This window comes from Microcaecilia unicolor, chromosome 5 (genome assembly GCF_901765095.1).
Source record: "Microcaecilia unicolor chromosome 5, aMicUni1.1, whole genome shotgun sequence".
NCBI classification, from domain to species: Eukaryota; Metazoa; Chordata; class Amphibia; order Gymnophiona; family Siphonopidae; genus Microcaecilia; species Microcaecilia unicolor.
Genome location: NC_044035.1, coordinates 179526941 through 179544978, shown reverse-complemented (window position 1 = coordinate 179544978; position 18038 = coordinate 179526941). Strand labels below are relative to the sequence as shown.

The 18038-nt window shown below is 47.5% G+C and overlaps 1 protein-coding gene across 1 annotated transcript in view; it reads left to right on the top strand.

Annotated features, from left to right (window-relative positions):
* Nucleotides 1-18038, top strand: part of RFWD3 (ring finger and WD repeat domain 3) — a 188734-nt gene that overhangs the window by 86104 nt on the left and 84592 nt on the right. The window contains 1 exon segment of the mRNA XM_030203630.1: nucleotides 15200-15428. Within this exon segment, the coding sequence (XP_030059490.1) occupies nucleotides 15200-15428 (229 nt within the window).

The window sequence follows — 18038 nt, the reverse complement described above, 5'->3', positions numbered from 1 at the left end:
CCCACTTAGTCACCTCTCCCCTCTCCAGTCGGTTTAAAACTCTGCTGCCCGTCTCGTCTTCCGCCAGGGTCGCTTTACTCATACTACCCCTCTCCTCAAGTCGCTTCACTGGCTCCCTATCCGTTTTCGCATCCTGTTCAAACTTCTTCTACTAACCTATAAATGTACTCACTCTGCTGCTCCCCAGTATCTCTCCACACTCGTCCTTCCCTACACCCCTTCCCGTGCACTCCGTTCCCTGGATAAATCCTTCTTATCTGTTCCCTTCTCCGCTACTGCCAACTCCAAACTTCGCTCCTTCTGTCTTGCTGCGCCCTATGCCTGGATTAGACTTCCTGAGCCCCTACGTCTTGCCCCATCCTTGACCATCTTTAAATCTAGATTGAAAGCCCACCTCTTTAACATTGCTTTTGACTCGTAACCACTTGTATCCACTCGCCTCCACCTACCCTCCTCCCCTCTTTCTTGTACACATTAATTGATTTGTTTGCTTTATTTTTTGTCTTCTAGATTGTAAGCTTTTTGAGCAGGGACTTTCTTCTATGTTTGTGCAGTGCTGCATACGCTTTGTAGCGCTATAGAAATGCTAAATAGTAGTAGTAGTAGTCCCACCTTGTCCCTGTTCAGAAATTGAAGTTCATTGGAGATCTGTTGGATACACGGACGTCTCAAGCTTATCTTCCCCAGGCAAGGGCAGACAATCTCTTGGCCCTAGTGTCCTTGGCTCGAGCGTCTCAACAGATCACAGCTCGGCAGATGCTGAGACTCTTGGGACACATGGCTTCCACAGTTCATGTAACTTCCATGGCACGCCTACATATGAGATCAGCTCAAAGGATTCTAGCTTCCCAGTGGTGCCAATCCACAGGGGATCTAGAGGATATGATCCATCTCTCCACTGAGTTTTGCAGATCCCTTCAGTGGTGGACCATTCGATTCAATCTGACCTTGGGGCGTCCATTCCAAATTCCTCAGCCACAGAAAGTGCTGACGACGGATGCATTCCTCCTGGGGTGGGGAGCTCATGTAGATGGACTTCACACTCAAGGAGTTTGGTCCTTTCAGGAAAAGGATCTTCAGATCAAGCTCCTGGAATTACGAGCGATCTGGAACGCTCTCAAGGCTTTCAAAGATAGGCTGTCCAATCAAATCATCCTGATTCAGACAGACAATCAGGTTGCTATGTATTACACCAACAAGCAGGGGGGCACCAGATCTCGCCCTCTGTGTCAGGAAGCCGTCAGGATGTGGCTTTCGGCGCACCATCACGGCATGTGTCTCCAGGCCACGTATCTGGCAGGTGTCAAAACCAGTCTGGCCGACAGGTTGAGCAGGATCATGCAACCTCACGAGTGGTCGCTAAGTATGGCCGTTGCCCACAAGATCTTTTGAGAGTGGGGCACCCTCTCGGTGGATCTTTTTGCCACTCAGATCAATCACAAAGTCCCTCAATTCTGTTCCAGACTTCAAGCCCACGACAGACTAACATCAGATGCCTTTCTCCTTCATTGGGGGGTAGGCCTTCTGTATGCTTGTCCTCCCATTCCTCTAGTAAGGAAGACTTTGCTGAAACTCAAGCAAGACTGTGGAACCATGATTCTGATTGCACCTTTTTGGCCCTGTCAGATATGGTCCCCTCTTCTTCTGGAGTTGTCCTCCGAAGAACCATGGAGATTGGAGTGTTTTCGACCCTCATCACCCAAAACGAGGGGTCGCTTCTACATCCCAGCCTCCAGTCTCTGGCTTTAAAGGCCTGGATGTTGAGAGCTTAGAAATCGTCTCTTTAGGTCTTTCAGAGGGTGTCTCCCGAGTTTTCAAATGGAAGAGGTTTGCCGTCTGGTGTGACAGCAAGGCCCTAGATCCTTTTTCTTGTCCGATACGAACCCTGCTTGAATACCTTCTACACTTATCAGAGTCTGGTCTCAAGACCAACTCCGTAAGGGTTCACCTTAGTGCAATTAGTGTTTATCATCAACATGTAGAGGGTAAGCCTATCTCTGGACAGCCTTTAATAGTTCGATTCATGAGAGGTTTGCGTTTGTCAAAGCCCCCAGTCAGACCTCCACCAGTGTCATGGGATCTCATCATCGTCCTCACCCAGCTGATGAAAGCTCCTTTTGAGCCACTGAATTCCTGCCATCTGAAGTACTTGACCTGGAAGGTCATTTTCTTGGTGGCTGTTACTTCAGCTCGTAGAGTCAGCGAGCTCCAAGCCCTGGTAGTTCATGTACCGTATATCAAGTTTCATCATAACAGAGTTGTCGTCCGCACTCACCCTAAGTTCTTGCCGAAGGTGGTGTCGGAGTTCCATCTGAGCCAGTCCATTGTCTTGCCAACATTCTTTCCCCGTCCTCATACCCGCCCTGGTGAAGACAAGTTGCATACCTTGGGACTGTAAGAGAGCATTGGCCTTTTACGTGGAGCGGACAAAGCCCTATAGACAGTCCGCCCAGTTGTTTGTTTCTTTTAATCCAAACAGGAGGGGAGTCGCCATTGGAAAACACACCATCTCTAATTGGCTAGCAGATTGCATTTCCTTCACTTACACCCAAGCTGGGCTGACTCTGGAGGGCCATGTCACTGCTCATAATGTTAGAGCCTTGGCTGCGTCAGTGGCTCACTTGAGGTCAGCCTCCATTGAAGAGATTTGCAAGGCTGCGACGTGGTCTTCAGTCCACACATTCACATCTCACTACTGCCTTCAGCAGGATACCCGACGCAACAGTCGGTTTGGGCAGTCGGTGCTGCAGAATCTGTTCAGGGTTTAGAATCCAACTCCACCCTCCTAGGCCCATTTCTGTTTTCTTCCAGGCTGCACTCTCATTTAGTTGTGCTTCTTTTCAGGCCAATCTCTGTTATGTCCTCGCCGTTGCGAGGCCCAATTGACCAATGTTCACTGTTTTAAGTGAGCCTGGGGGCTAGGGATACCCCATCAGTGAGAATATTCAGCCTGCTTGTCTTGTAGCAGGTATTCTCCGAGGACAGCAGGCTGAATATTCTCACATACCCGCCCTCCTCCCCTTGGAGTTGTTCTTGTTTTTCTGGTTTGCTTTTTATTAAACTAAGGAACTCGCACTCGTGTCGCGGGCGGGAAACCCGTTCACGCGTGCACGGTGTGCTCGGGCCGCGCGACGGTGCGTTCCAGAGACTTCTCTTTTGTTTTGAGGTTCCAGTCTTCTGGGCTGTCGCGGACGACGACCCATCAGTGAGAATATTCAGCCTTCTGTCCTCGGATAATACCTGCTACAGGTATGTATCTTCATTTTCTTGTCCCCAATGCTCGATGAACTCACTCAACACGAATGGAAGCAGGGGTCAAGTGTTATCAGGATCAGAGAACAGATGGGCCGCGAGGCACTGCACAACTTCTTCACAATCTGAATACTCAGGTAACTCTGGCAGCCCACGAACCTGTATGTTGAGCTCCGATTTTCCAAATCTTCTACCTTGTCTAATAAATACCGGGTTTCTTGTTTTTGATCTTGCAGCTGTTGTTCAAGTGCAGTTAGAGATTCTGCCTGCTCTTCCAGGCCCACTTCCGTTTCAGCCACGCAGTTGCCCAATTCCGCTATTTCTCCACGGAGGTCTGCTCCCAGCGTCGCCAAATCTTGGTGCATTGCTTTTAAATCTGTTCTAATCTCCTGAAGCCAAGTGCATATTGTGGTCCATGAACCATGCTGCTGTGAAGGCTCCTCACCAATAGCAACGGGCATAGAGTTATCTGTCGGAGACTACTGGTTTTCCACTGCCCGGGCACCATGTTTCTCGGGGTGCGCAGTCTGAGACACCGCCTTCTGTTGGAAAACATAGGCTTGTAAATCAACTGCTTTTGTTTGCAAAGCAGTCATGACCCATGTAGTATTCCTTGCCCTCCTGTCGTGAAAGTACCTCGAGTGGTATAGCGTTGAGGAAAGCTGTTAAAGCTAATTGTTGGCAGAAGCTTGGGAGCTCCGTTTTTAGGCTGCCATTCGGGTCTGTGACGTCACTTCCTCCGTCACCTTACTTTCTAACTCTTTTTACTCTTAACCTCTCTATATGTTTCATCTTTGCTTATACCCTACACTGTCAATTAAAATTTTCAATTACGTATTAAGTTGACATTGTAAGTAGTATACACCAACAACAGTGAAATAATAGAGTAAAAGCATACACCACAAAGGACAATATGGGTATTCAAATGTCATACTATCTGATTCTCATGAAGTTTCTTGTCTCCCAAATGGATGATGACAAACTCTGGTTTCAGTAATTTTTGGAATATCAATAGAATTCATTTACAGTTTTTAATTCTTTATTCTCTTAAGTTTCAATTTTAACTCATCTCCTTGACTGACAGTCTAAGAATCAGTTATGGGTAGTCTGTCTCTCTTGCAGTGAGATATGTGCGTCCAGTCTGGCCTGCTTTCACACAGCTGTTTGTTGTCAACAGCACTTGAAAGGGTGGTCCATCTTGGTGATAAACAGTTCTATCTCATGTATACTCTCAGTCTCCAGGCCTGAAGTCATGTATAGGGTTCTTCTGGTTTATCCAGCAATGCCTCTCACACCAGAGAATAAGACAAGACTGCACAGCGTGTGTTAAGGCCTAACAATACTACAACACACACAGAAGGTGTTCTCTCCACGAAAGAACAACGTAGCAAGGAAAACAGTGGATACAAAAAGTCCTCTCTCACGTGGTGTCTTCTGGAACAAGTTCTTTATTTGCAAAACAATTAAAACAACGACCCGACACGAATCGTGTTTCGGCCGTATAGGCCTGCGTCATAGACTTCCCTATCGAGCCAGTAATTCACAAATGGAAAACGTTTTCCATTTGTGAATTACTGGCTCGATAGGGAAGTCTATGCAGCAGCATCCTGGATTCGAGTATTTCAATTTGCAGAAAGTTGATCAGTTATTATTTTTATCTACATATTCTCTTTCTTGATTGGAAGCGAATAGACCCCTGACGCAGGCCTATACGGCCGAAACACGATTCGTGTCGGGTCGTTGTTTTAATTGTTTTGCAAATAAAGAACTTGTTCCAGAAGACACCACGTGAGAGAGGACTTTTTGTATCCACTGTTTTCCTAACAATACTACAACACATCTCTTTTTAACAAATTTAAATCTGGATTCCTTGTTTTTACTGGAAAGGCTCTCATGGGCCTACCTGTAACTGTCTTATAAGTTACATCCACCCTGTTTTTCTATGTGGCTGATTCCTGAGCAGTATCTAACTATATACATGAGAGGTGACCGACTCACCCGCAAATGCGCAGTAGAGAGCAGCTGTTCTGCGCATGCGCGCGGCAAGTCACAGGTCTCTCCCGACGCCAGCTGATCATAACCGCAACACCTACTACTTATCATTTCTAGAGCACTATATACTAAATGTACGCAGCGCTGTACAGCGACCCTCCTCTCTCCCCTGCCCCCCCTCCAGCCACCCATGTCCAGCGACTCTCCTCTCTCCCCTGCCCCCACCCCCCCCCCCCCCCCCCCCCCCCCGTCCAGCGATCCTCCTCTCCCCCTGCCCCCCCTCCAGCCACCCATGTGGCAGGGGAGAGAGGAGGGTCATAGTACATAAAAGTGTACTGTAGACATCCACTCTCATTTCTTGCTTTGGCTATTTCATTACATTTTTCACAACAAAAATGTTGCCCGGTTTAATGAGGTTTACGGCTTGACAGGGTATAAAGAAGGGCCTGTACCCACCTCAGTCCTGTCTTTTGTGCAATTTTTGCTTATGAATTTTTTATAAGGTAATTTCTTTGCTGCACATTCCCGACACTCTGATATGGGGTGTGGAAATGATGATGTACTGTAATGCTTCACTTATAAATTGAGGACAATTGTCACTTGAAAAATGGAGGGGTAACCCCACCCCCCAAGCATTAGCCTAGCCCACAGAAATGTGTTGTGTTTTTGCATTTAAAATCAGAACTGCCGCAGCAGGTGGTGCTTGTACAATCAAGGTATGTAATAACGTAGTAAGGCTTGCTGTACCAACACAGCTGCTGCTGCTATGGCCCTAAGATAGTGGGTATTTGCATGCCACCACATCCAAAGGGGTACTGTAGTATGCTATGAGGGCGTTGTTTTCCCCCCATGCAGCTGAGTTTATACTCCTGTGGCATTTAGATCTTGTTCATGACCGAACAAAGTAAAAGGGACATCGTAAGCTGGTAGGCCTATGGCTGGAGCTGCAAAGAGAGACTGTTTTAACTGATCAAATGCTTCCTCTTTGGGCCCCAAATGGCTTAGTAACCTTATCCTGTGTCAGCATCTGCAGAGGCCTAGCCATAGCTGTAAAGTTTGACCAGCTTACAGTAACTAGCCATTCCCAAGAACTTTCTTATTTGTTTCTTTGTTTTTGGTCTAGGTAAATCAAGACTAGCTTGAATTCTAGTTGGTAGTTATTTGACTGGACCCCAGCAAAAAACCCTAATTACTGTACTTTAGGCTGGCAAAGCTGCAATTTCTTCCTGTTTACTTTCAACCCCTTATCCCTAGTGCTCTTAACAAGGTCATGAGGAGTGGCCTAGTGGTTAGGGTGGTGGACTTTGGTCCTGGGGAACTGAGGAACTGAGTTTGATTCCCGGCACAGGCAGCTCCTTGTGACTCTGGGCAAGTCACTTAACCCTCCATTGCCTACCGCATTGAGCCTGCCATGAGTGGGAAAGCGCGGGGTACAAATGTAACAAAAAAAAAAATTGGATACAGCTTTAATTGGTGAGCAGAGAAGCAAACCATCTACATATTGAACTGGCACTGAATTTCCTGGAAGCACCACATCAGCTAGCGCTTGTCTAAGTGCCTGAGAAAAATAGGATGGACTTCCTTATATATCCCTGAGACAAACTGGACCAGGTATACTGGTTTCCTTCATAGCTAAACTGTATATCCGTGAGACAATCTGGCCCAGGTATACTGGTTTCCTTCATAGCTAAAGGCAAACAACTTGGGAATCGTTATGAATCTTTACTCTAAAACATGCGCTAGACGAATCTGACTGTATAGCATTTGGACACATTTGGAATCATGGACATGAAAGCTTGGGATTACTATTTTATTTACAGCATGCAAGTCTTGAACAAACCTCGCAATTATTTGCAGACCCTGTCTTTCGATAGGCAAAATGGGCACTTCGGCCTATGACCTGTATTATTTTACTGATGACATGTATTTCTCCTAAGTGGCAAGCAGATGGCGATTGTTTTCTTTAAAGCTGTATCAGAAGTGACAGTTTTGGGGTTTTTTTTTTTTTTCTTTTTCCTGCCTAACTGTGAGGTAGTCAATCTCAGTTTGGAAGTAGAGAGGGGAAAGACCTCTCTGCTGAGACCCTGTGATCAGTTATATTCTGTAACTGGTGAGCAGCTATATTTCCTGCACTTTCCAGGCACTATTCAGGTAGTGATAAAATGTTTAGACGGTTGAAAACTATTTAAGTTACTTATTGTGTGCTGGTTTTTTTTTTTCCATCTGTTTTATAGTTCACTGTTCAATATCGTATGAGAATAAACATAATTGTTCGCTCTGCTTGTCTGGACTGACTAAGAATCCTGGTGGTTTGGGTCTGTGAGTGCTTTCTTGGAACTGTGGGACCCCTGGGAGTGTGGCCTCCAGTAACCTAGAAATTACTGGGGATAATTTGAAAGTGAGAGACTCGCCTAGAGGCGGTTGTGACCCAGTCGGTGGGAGGAGGGTGCTAGTGTAGAGTGCAGGTGGACCTGAGCTGTGCTGGGGATAGATGATCTAGAGATGGGAGTAAATAGTGAGGTAGTTATATTTGCTGATGACATAAAGTTATTCAAAGTTGTTAAATTGCAAGAGGATTGTGAAAAATTGCAAGATGACCTTAAGAGACTGGGCATCCAAATGGCAGATGATGTTTAATGTGATACATGTAGGAAAGAGGAACCTGAACATAACTATGTGATGCAAGGTTCCATATTAGGAGTCACCGACCAGGAAAGGATCTAGCCTCATCATTGATGCGTTGAAACCCTCTGTACAGTGTGCAGTGTCGGCTAAGAAAGCAAATAGAATTTTAGGTATTATTAGGAAAGGAATGGAAAACAAAAATGAGGATGTTATAATGCCTTTGTATCGCTCCATGTTGCGACCGCACCTCGAATATTGTGTGCAGTTCTGGTCACCGCATCTCAATAAAGATATAGTGGAATTAGAAAAGGTGCAGAGAAGGGTGACAAAAATGATAAAGTTGATAGGACGACTTCCCTATGAGGAAAGGCTAAAGCGACTAGGGCTCTTCAGCTTGGAGAAAAGATGGCTGAGGGGAGAAAGGATAGAGGTCTATAAAATGAGTGGAGTGGAACGGGTAGACGTGAATCGCTTGTTTACTCTTTCCAAAAATATTAGGACTGGGGGGGGGGGGGGACACGAAGCTGCAAAGTAGTAAATTTGAAATGAATTGGAGAAAGTATTTTTTCACTCAACATATAATTAAACTCTGGAATTCATTGCCAGAGAATGTGGTAAAAACAGCTTAGCAGGGTTTAAAAGAGATTTGGATAGCTTCCTAAAAGAAAAGTCCATAATTCATTATTAAAACTGACTTGGGGAAAATCTGCTGCTTATTTCTAGGATAAGCAGCATAAAATGTATTGTACTATTTTGGGATCTTGCCAGGTACTTGTAACCTGGATTGGCCACTGTTGGAAACAGGATGCTGGGCTTCATGGACCTTTGGTTTGTCCCAGTATGGCAATACTTACATAGACAGGTAATGTTACCAGAGGTAGGAGGACTGGAGAGCTCCTGTTGTTGCTGGTTAATGCATGTGCCTGGGCTGAGCGCCGCGACAGGTTTCCTTAAAGGCTGTGCACTCCTACTGCAGCCTAGCCAAGGCTTTGCCGATTGGAGGATCAGGAGAAAGTGGTTGGGCTTGGGCCCACCCGTAGCTACACCCCTGGGACAAACTAGTACCAGCTAAGAGTGCAGTAGCCGCCTAATGGTTAGAGCAGCAGCCTGAGAACCAGGGAACTGGGTTCAATTCCCACTACAGCTCCTTGTGACTCTAGGCAAATCAATGAACCTGTATATAATATGTAAACTGCTTTGATTGCATGCTCAGAATGGCAGTATATAAAATTCCATCCCCTTTCTTTCCCTGAAGTCCTCCAGTCCAAGTTGATACATGGGTTTATGTTCTCTTACCAGCAGATGAAGACTGAGAATCACTGGTTTGATGAAGTTATCCTTAATGTGCAGTCCACAGCTAAGCAGTATTCTCCGAGGACAAGCAGGCTGCTTGTTCTCACTGATGGGTGACGTCCACGGCAGCCCCTCCAATCGGAACACTTTTCTACCAAAGTCCTTTGCTAGTCCTCGCGCGCCGATGCGCACCGCGCATGCGCGGCCGTCTTCCCGCTCATGCCAGCCAGTCTTCTTTTGTCCGCGCTCGGTACGGTCGTGATACGCCGTTCGCGCCCCTTAAGTTGACCTCGCGCGTCTTTTTTTGGCTTATCGCAAGTTTTTAAAAGGAAAAAAGGGATTTTGGAAACCGTCCTTTTCGGTCGTTCCCCGTCCTGTATTTCCAGTTTTTGCCCCGTTAAGTTTCTTTTCGTTTTCGGGGTAGGCCCCTTTGAGGCCTCGGGTCGAATTTTTTCTCCCCCTCTTTTTGGTGCCTTACCGCAATTACGAGTTTCGATTTCGCCGGCGTGATTTTTCCGCCCATGTCATCGAAGTCTCCCAGCGGCTTTAAGAAGTGCACCCAGTGCGCCCGGGTAATCTCGCTCACTGACAGGCACGCGTCGTGTCTTCAGTGTCTGGGGGCTGGGCACCGCCCGCAGGCCTGCAGTCTTTGCGCCCTTTTACAGAAAAGGACTCAGGTAGCGAGATTGGCCCAGTGGAACGTTTTGTTCTCGGGCTCTTCGTCGGCACCGGGAGTATCGTGTGCGTCGGCATCGACCCTCTGCATCGGGGCCGAGACATCGGAAGGCTGCGTCGGCGTCGGTGGTACCGGGACCTCCACTTCTGCTGATATCGTCGGATGGTGGTGCTTCGACTGGAGTGCAGGTGAGGGCTGTCCATTCCCCTGCTGGTGGCGGTGAGCCTTCGGGTGGGTCTCCCCCTACCCTGAGGGCTCCTGCGGTACAGCCCCCCCGAGACCGACCTTCTTCGGCCTCGGCCCCGAGGAAGCGACGGCTGGATTCTACGTCCTCCTCGTTGGTGCCGGGAAGCTCCGGTGACATGCTTTGTTCGAAAAAGTCGAAGAAGCATCGACACCGGTCTCCTTCCCGTGTCGGTACCAAGAGCTCTGGGTCGCCGAGGGAGTCGGCACCCAGTAGGCATCGGCACCGAGAGGACCGCTCACCCTCTGTTCAAGAGGTGTCGATGCGCTCCACTTTGGACAGCCCGGAACAGCCTCCACACCCGGAACAGACTCTGACATCGACACCTGCATCGGCTTCCACGTCTTTCTCCACAGCCGCTCTGCACGAGAGTCTCCGGGCCGTTCTCCCAGAGATCCTGGGAGAGCTGTTGCGCCCTTCCCCTCCGGTACCGGGGGTGCTTGCGCCACCGGTACCGTTGAGTGAGGCGCCGGCTGGCCCCTTGCCCGGGGTGAGGTCTCCGCCATCGGTGCCGCTTGCGGTACCGACTGCGATCTACTCCCAGGAAGGCTCCCCGACGACGTCGGCGGAGGGAGCTTCGCCGGTGCGGGCGAGGGAGTCTACCTCTCGACGCTCCCACCGTGGCCGTGGTTCCACGGAGTCGAGCCGGGCACGGCTTCAGACTCAGGTCCGTGAACTTGTGTCTGATACCGATGGTGAGGCCTCGTGAGAGGAGGAGGAGGACATCAGATATTTCTCTGACGAGGAGTCTGATGGCCTGCCTTCTGATCCCACTCCCTCCCCTGAAAGGCAGCTTTCTCCTCCCGAGAGTCTGTCTTTTGCGGCCTTTGTCCGGGAGATGTCTACGGCCATCCCCTTCCCGGTGGTTGTGGAGCCCAGGGCTGAAATGTTTGAGCTCCTGGACTATCCTTCTCCACCTAAGGAAGCGTCCACAGTACCCATGCATCATGTCCTAAAAAAGACATTGCTGGCGAACTGTACCAAGCCTCTAAGTAACCCCCACATTCCCAAGAAGATCGAGTCCCAGTACCGGATCCATGGGGACCCAGAGCTGATGCGCACTCAGTTGCCTCACGACTCTGGAGTTGTGGATTTGGCCCTAAAGAAGGCTAAGAGTTCTAGAGAGCATGCTTCGGCGCCCCAGGCAAAGACTCTAGAACCTTAGACTCCTTTGGGAGGAAGGCCTACCAATCTTCTATGCTCATGGCCAAAATCCAGTCTTACCAGCTCTACACGAGCATACACATGCGGAATAATGTGCGGCAGTTGGCGGGCTTGGTGGACAAGCTCCCCCCAGAGCAGGCCAAGCCATTTCAGGAGGTAGTCAGGCAGCTGAAGGCGTGCAGAAAATTCCTGGCCAGAGGGGGGTATGACACCTTTGATGTTGCGTCCAGGGCCGCTGCTCAAGGTGTGGTGATGCGCAGACTCTCATGGCTGCGTGCCTCCGACCTGGAGAATAGGATCCAGCAGCGGATTGCGGACTCGCCTTGCCGTGCGAATAATATTTTTGGAGAGAAGGTCGAATAGGTGGTAGAACAGCTCCACCAGCGGGATACCGCTTTCGACAAGTTCTCCCGCCGGCAGCCTTCAGCTTCTATCTCTACAGGTAGACGTTTTTATGGGGGAAGGAAGACTGTTCCCTACTCTTCTGGTAAGCGTAGGTACAATCCTCCTTCCCGACAGCCTGCGGCCCAGGCTAAGCCCCAGCGCGCTCGCTCTCGTCAGCAGCGTGCGACTCAGCAAGGCCCCTCGGCTCCCCAGCAAAAGCAAGGGATGAGCTTTTGACTGGCTCCAGCAGAGCATAGCCGACATCCAAGTGTCAGTGCCGGGCGATCTGCCGGTCGGAGGGAGGTTGAAAGTTTTTCACCAAAGGTGGCCTCTCATGTGGCGCTGGGCTCGCTGTCACGGCATGGTGCTCCAAGCCACATATCTGGCAGGCGTAAACAACAGTCTGGCCGACAGACTGAGCAGGATTATGCAACCTCACGAGTGGTCGCTCAATTCCCGAGTAGTGCGTCAGATTTTCCAGGTGTGGGGCACCCCCTTGGTAGATCTCTTTGCATCTCAAGCCAACCACAAAGTCCCTCAGTTCTGTTCCAGGCTTCAGGCCCACGGCAGACTGGCATCGGATGCCTTCCTCCTGGACTGGGGGGAGGGTCTGCTGTATGCTTATCCTCCCATACCTCTAGTCGGGAAGACTTTGTTGAAACTCAAGCAAGACCGAGGCACCATGATTCTGATCGCTCCTTTTTGGCCGCGTCAGATCTGGTTCCCTCTTCTGGAGTTATCCTCCGAAGAACCGTGGAGATTGGAGTGTTTTCCGACCCTCATCACACAGGACGAAGGGGCGCTTCTGCATCCCAACCTCCGGTCTCTGGCTCTCACGGCCTGGATGTTGAGAGCGTAGACTTTGCCTCTTTGGGTCTGTCAGAGGGTGTCTCCCGTGTCTTGCTTGCTTCCAGGAAAGATTCCACTAAGAGGAGTTACTTCTTTCTATGGAGGAGGTTTGCCGTCTGGTGTGACAGCAAGGCCCTAGATCCTCGCTCTTGTCCTACACAGACCCTGCTTGAATACCTTCTGCACTTGTCTGAGTCTGGTCTCAAGACCAACTCTGTAAGGGTTCACCTTAGTGCAATCAGTGCATACCATTACCGTGTGGAAGGTAAGCCGATCTCAGGACAGCCTTTAGTTGTTCGCTTCATGAGAGGTTTGCTTTTGTCAAAGCCCCCTGTCAAGCCTCCTACAGTGTCATGGGATCTCAATGTTGTTCTCGCCCAGCTGATGAAACCTCCTTTTGAGCCACTGAATTCCTGCCATCTGAAGTACTTGACCTGGAAGGTCATTTTCTTGGTGGCAGTTACTTCAGCTCGTAGAGTCAGTGAGCTTCAGGCCCTGGTAGCCCAGGCCCCTTACACCAAATTTCATCATAACAGAGTAGTCCTCCGCACTCACCCTAAGTTCTTGCCAAAGGTGGTGTCGGAGTTCCATCTGAACCAGTCAATTGTCTTGCCAACATTCTTTCCCCGTCCTCATTCCTGCCCTGCTGAATGTCAGCTGCACACATTGGACTGCAAGAGAGCATTGGCCTTCTATCTGGAGCGGACACAGCCCAACAGACAGTCCGCCCAATTGTTTGTTTCTTTTGATCCCAACAGGAGGGGAGTGGCTGTGGGGAAACGCACCATATCCAATTGGCTAGCAGATTGCATTTCCTTCACTTACGCCCAGGCTGGGCTGGCTCTTGAGGGTCATGTCACGGCTCATAATGTTAGAGCCATGGCAGCGTCGGTAGCCCACTTGAAGTCAGCCAGTATTGAATAGATTTGCAAAGCTGCGACGTGGTCATCTGTCCACACATTCACATCTCATTACTGCCTGCAGCAGGATACCCGACGCGACAGTCGGTTCGGGCAGTCAGTGCTTCAGAATCTGTTCGGGGTTTAGGATCCAACTCCACCCCCCTAGGCCCATGTTTATTCTGTTCCAGGCTACACTCTCAGTTAGTTGGATAAATTGTTAAGTCAATCTCAGTTATGTCCTCGCCGTTGCGAGGCCCAATTGACCATGGTTTTTGTTTTGAGTGAGCCTGGGGGCTAGGGATACCCCATCAGTGAGAACAAGCAGCCTGCTTGTCCTCGGAGAAAGCGAATGCTACATACCTGTAGAAGGTATTCTCCGAGGACAGCAGGCTGATTGTTCTCACAAACCCGCCCGCCTCCCCTTTGGAGTTGTGTCTTCCCTTGTCTTTGTCTTGCTACATATGAGACTGGCCGGCACGACGGCCGCGCGTGCGCATCGTTGCGCGAGGACTAGCAAAGGACTTTGCTAGAAAAGTGTTCCGATTGGAGGGGCTGCCGTGGACGTCACCCATCAGTGAGAACAATCAGCCTGCTGTCCTCGGAGAATACCTTCTACAGGTATGTAGCATTCGCTTTTTTGTAACAAACACACTACATAGTAACATAGTAGATGACGGCAGAAAAAGACCTGCATGGTCCATCCAGTCTGCCCAACAAGATAAACTCATATGTGTATACCTTACCTTGATTTGTACCTGCCTTTTTCAGGGCACAGACCGTACAAGTCTGCCCAGCAGTATTTCCCGCCTCCCATCACTGGCTCCGGCACAGACCGTATAAGTCTGCCCTTCACTATCCTCGCCTCCCAACCACCAACCTCTTCCCCCACCTGCTCTGCCACCCAATTTTGGCTAAGCTTCTGAGGATTCATTCCTACTGCACAGGATTCCTTTATACATATCCCACGCATGTTTGAATTCCGTTACCGTTTTCATCTCCACCACCTCCCGCGGGAGGGCATTCCAAGCATCCACCACCCTCTCTGTGAAAAAATACTTCCTGACATTTTTTTTAACACTTTATAACCGCTAAAACTAAAACAGAGGACCCCGAATTTCTGAAACTAAGCCAGAGACTGGCCCTCAGGACCTAAAATTCTCATCAGAGTGCAAGAACAAGAAAGGGAGCAGTGTGTTATCAACTGCATCTTTTTTCCATCCACTAGCCCTGAATACTTAGATCAGAGCTTCCCAAACTGTGAGTCAAGATCCCAAATGGGGTCACAAAACTAGGTGAACTTTCTATAGGTAAACCATTATTCTGCACCTCTAGGAGATCATACAATTTTATTTGGCTACAATCATTGGGGTCACAGCCACAAAAAGATTGGGAAATGCAGACTTAAGATAGAATGCAAACATACCAGGGTGGGTTCTGTTTGAATTTCAGTGCTGTAAAATGTGCATATTTTTAATCTTTTTTTCATTGTAGTCCTATTAGGTTTCATTTTACTGTTTTCAAGTTTTCCTCTTTCATTGCATTTGTTTATACTTCATTTTACTATTGTTATACTGTTAACAAAGTTGTAAGTTTAATGTTAAACTGTACCTATTGTGCCTTGGGTAAATTTCTTCATATAGGTGGTTAATAAATCTCAATAAATAAAAATTCCATACATCTGCAGGGCAAACATGGCCATCTTCAGCCCCTGGCTCATTTCTGTCATTCACATAGGCCCCTAACCTAGTACTAATATTAAACCTGTTTGGCTTGTTTAAACACAAATAATATGTGGAATAACCCACCTTTCTTTTCAAGGATCTGAAGATGCGGACAGTTCAGCATGGTCCCTGTGCCTCCCAGCAATTAAGTGGATCCTCCTCCAACCTCTCCAGCAACCTTCCATCCAGCCAGAGCCAGCACCAATATAGCTTTTATAAAGCCATCTTAGTTTCACAGCCTGGGAACTGCAGGGTGATGGCATACTGTGAACAAATGAGCTGCCTTGTGATCTCCCAGCCATCTCCACAAGCCACGCTTATCCCTGGTAAGACATCAGGGACATCATGTTAGTCTGCACATTTTTCTTTTTACACTAATCTCAAACTAAAAATACATCTAATTTGTACTTAAGACAGTTTAATGCAATAATTCCATAAAACCTTTAAGAAGTAAAGGTAAACCTTTTCCCTTTCAGTAGAAAGAACATTTCAAGAACAATGGTCATGGTATAAGGATGGAAGTGAGTAGGCTCCTTATGAAAGAAGTGGAGATAATGGCTTTGACTGTGGTCCAGTGAAGCCCCAGAGCTTTAGAAATGGCTTTGTAACACTTTCCAGACTGATAGTTCAACTTTTTTTTCTTATCTCTTCTGGAATTTCCTTCGATGTTATAGCATTCTTGTAAACACTGTCAACTACTTTGCTGTTGTGGTAAGGTTCAATATAGACTGAAGTTTAGATTCAACAGGGCTGGCTGAAATCAAGTCTCTGTGTTAATCAGCTGAAATGTAATTATCAATTAAATTTGGTCAACTGGTTTAGTAGCAAAGGGGGCAGTTATTTTTTCACATGAGCGATATGGGTGTTGAATAACTTTTGTTTCTTAAATAATTGAAGTAAGAATTTTAAAACTGTGATGTGTTTACTCGGGTTCTCTTATCTAACATTGCATTTTATTTAAAGATCAGAAACCATCCAGTGCGACATATATGTAATAATAGGTGAAATCAGGAAGGGGGGGGGGGGATTTTTCATCTATTGTATTTTGTGAGGGAAGTTCAATATGAATTTCTTCCAGATTATTTTTCCTTAGTGCATACACACACATTCTGATCCATCCAGCTCAAGCTAAGTTTGAGATTCATGGTAAATGCAGTGCAGTACAAGTACAAAGGCTTTCCCACTGGTCTTGCACTGCCCCAAGAATCTTTACAAAACGTATGTTATTGGTGGCACACCTCAGAAAACAAAGGGCTTTTGTGTTTGGTGTTTTTTTTTTTCCCCCTCTACATGGATGATTGGCTGGTAAAGCATTTGAACAGAACCGTAAAGGTGATCAATCTCTTACAGTCACTGGACTTCTAACCAGCTTCAAGAAGTCCAGCATAATTCTTTATCAAGCAGTCCTCTTCATGAGGGTTCATTGAAGAGCATTGGCCATAAGCTCAGTGGCACACCACCTGCTTTAAAGAAAAAGATAAATTGTGCTTGCCTCACTTATTCTGCTCAGACACTGCACATGTTGCACCCTTTGTCCAGGTCCAGTGGAACAGCTCACATAGCTTTTGACAAGCCAAATCTACATCATAAATTGAATGACTGCTACTCTACAATGGCAGAGACACTTGGTGACATTACTCAGAAGAGTACCCTTCCAGCAACTACAATATTAGTTCTTTCTGACTATAGATGCCTGTCTGGTTGTGGAGCTCATGCCCTCACCTTCCATACACATGATCTACCTGTCTTGAGAGGAGAACACCTATTGAATAAATCTCTTGGAAGTAAGAGCAGTATTCAGCACATTTTTATATGCCTTGTTATGGAAGGAAAGTCTTAGTCCAGCTTCAATAATCAACTGCAAGTGCAATATTTTTAAAAATATGGAGAATGGGCTCTTCTGCAGGATAGCAATTTTGTGTTAAGCTGTGGGAGCTCAGAGAGGTCCTGGCGGGACCTCTTAAAGATTTATTTAATAGATCTTTAGAGACGGGAGAGGTTCTCTGAGATTGGAGATGAGCGGATGTGGTCCCTCTTCACAAACGTGGAGACAGGGAAGAAGTGGGAAACTACAGACTGGTAAGGCTCACATCAGTGGTAGGAAAAATAATGAAGTCACTACTGAAAGAAAGGCTAGTTAACTTTCTAGAAACCAATAGGTTACAGGACCCGAGGCAAAATGAATTTACCAAAGGAAAATCCTGCCAAATGAATCTTATTGACTTCTTTGACTGGGTGACCAAAGAACTGGATGAAGGACATGCGCTAGATGTAATCTACTTGGAATTTATCAAAGCCTTTGATAGGTCACCCACAGAAGACTCGTAAATAAGCTGAAAGGGCTGAAATGAAGACCAAAATTGGTGAACTGGATAGGAAACTGGTTGACCGACAGGTGACGGAGGGTGGTGATAACTGGAATCCGCTCGGAGGAAAGGATTCCAGGGAATTCCTCAGGGTTCAGTGCTGGGCCCTGTTCTATTTAATATATTTGTGAGAGATATTGCTGAAGGGTTGGAAGGAAAGGTTTGACTTTTTGCGGATGACACAAAGATAGCCAATAGAGTGGATACCCTGGAGGGAGTAGAAACAATGAGAAGGGATATCCAAAAGTTAGAAGAATGGTCAATGGTCTAACAGTTAAAATTTAATGCCAAGAAGTGCAGAGTGATGCACTTGGGGTGCAGAAACCCGAAAGAGTGATACCGAATAGGAGAGGAGAGAGACCTTGGGTTGTTGGTGTCAGATAATATGAAGGTGAAGAAACAATGTGAGAAGGCGATGGCCGTGGCCAGAAGGATGCTAGGCTGCATAGAGAGGACTATAACTAGCAGAAGAAAGGAGGTGTTGATGCCCCTCTACAAGTCGTCGGTGCGGCCCCACTTGGAGTATTGTGTTCAGTTTTGGAGGCCATATCTTGCTAAAGATGTAAAAAG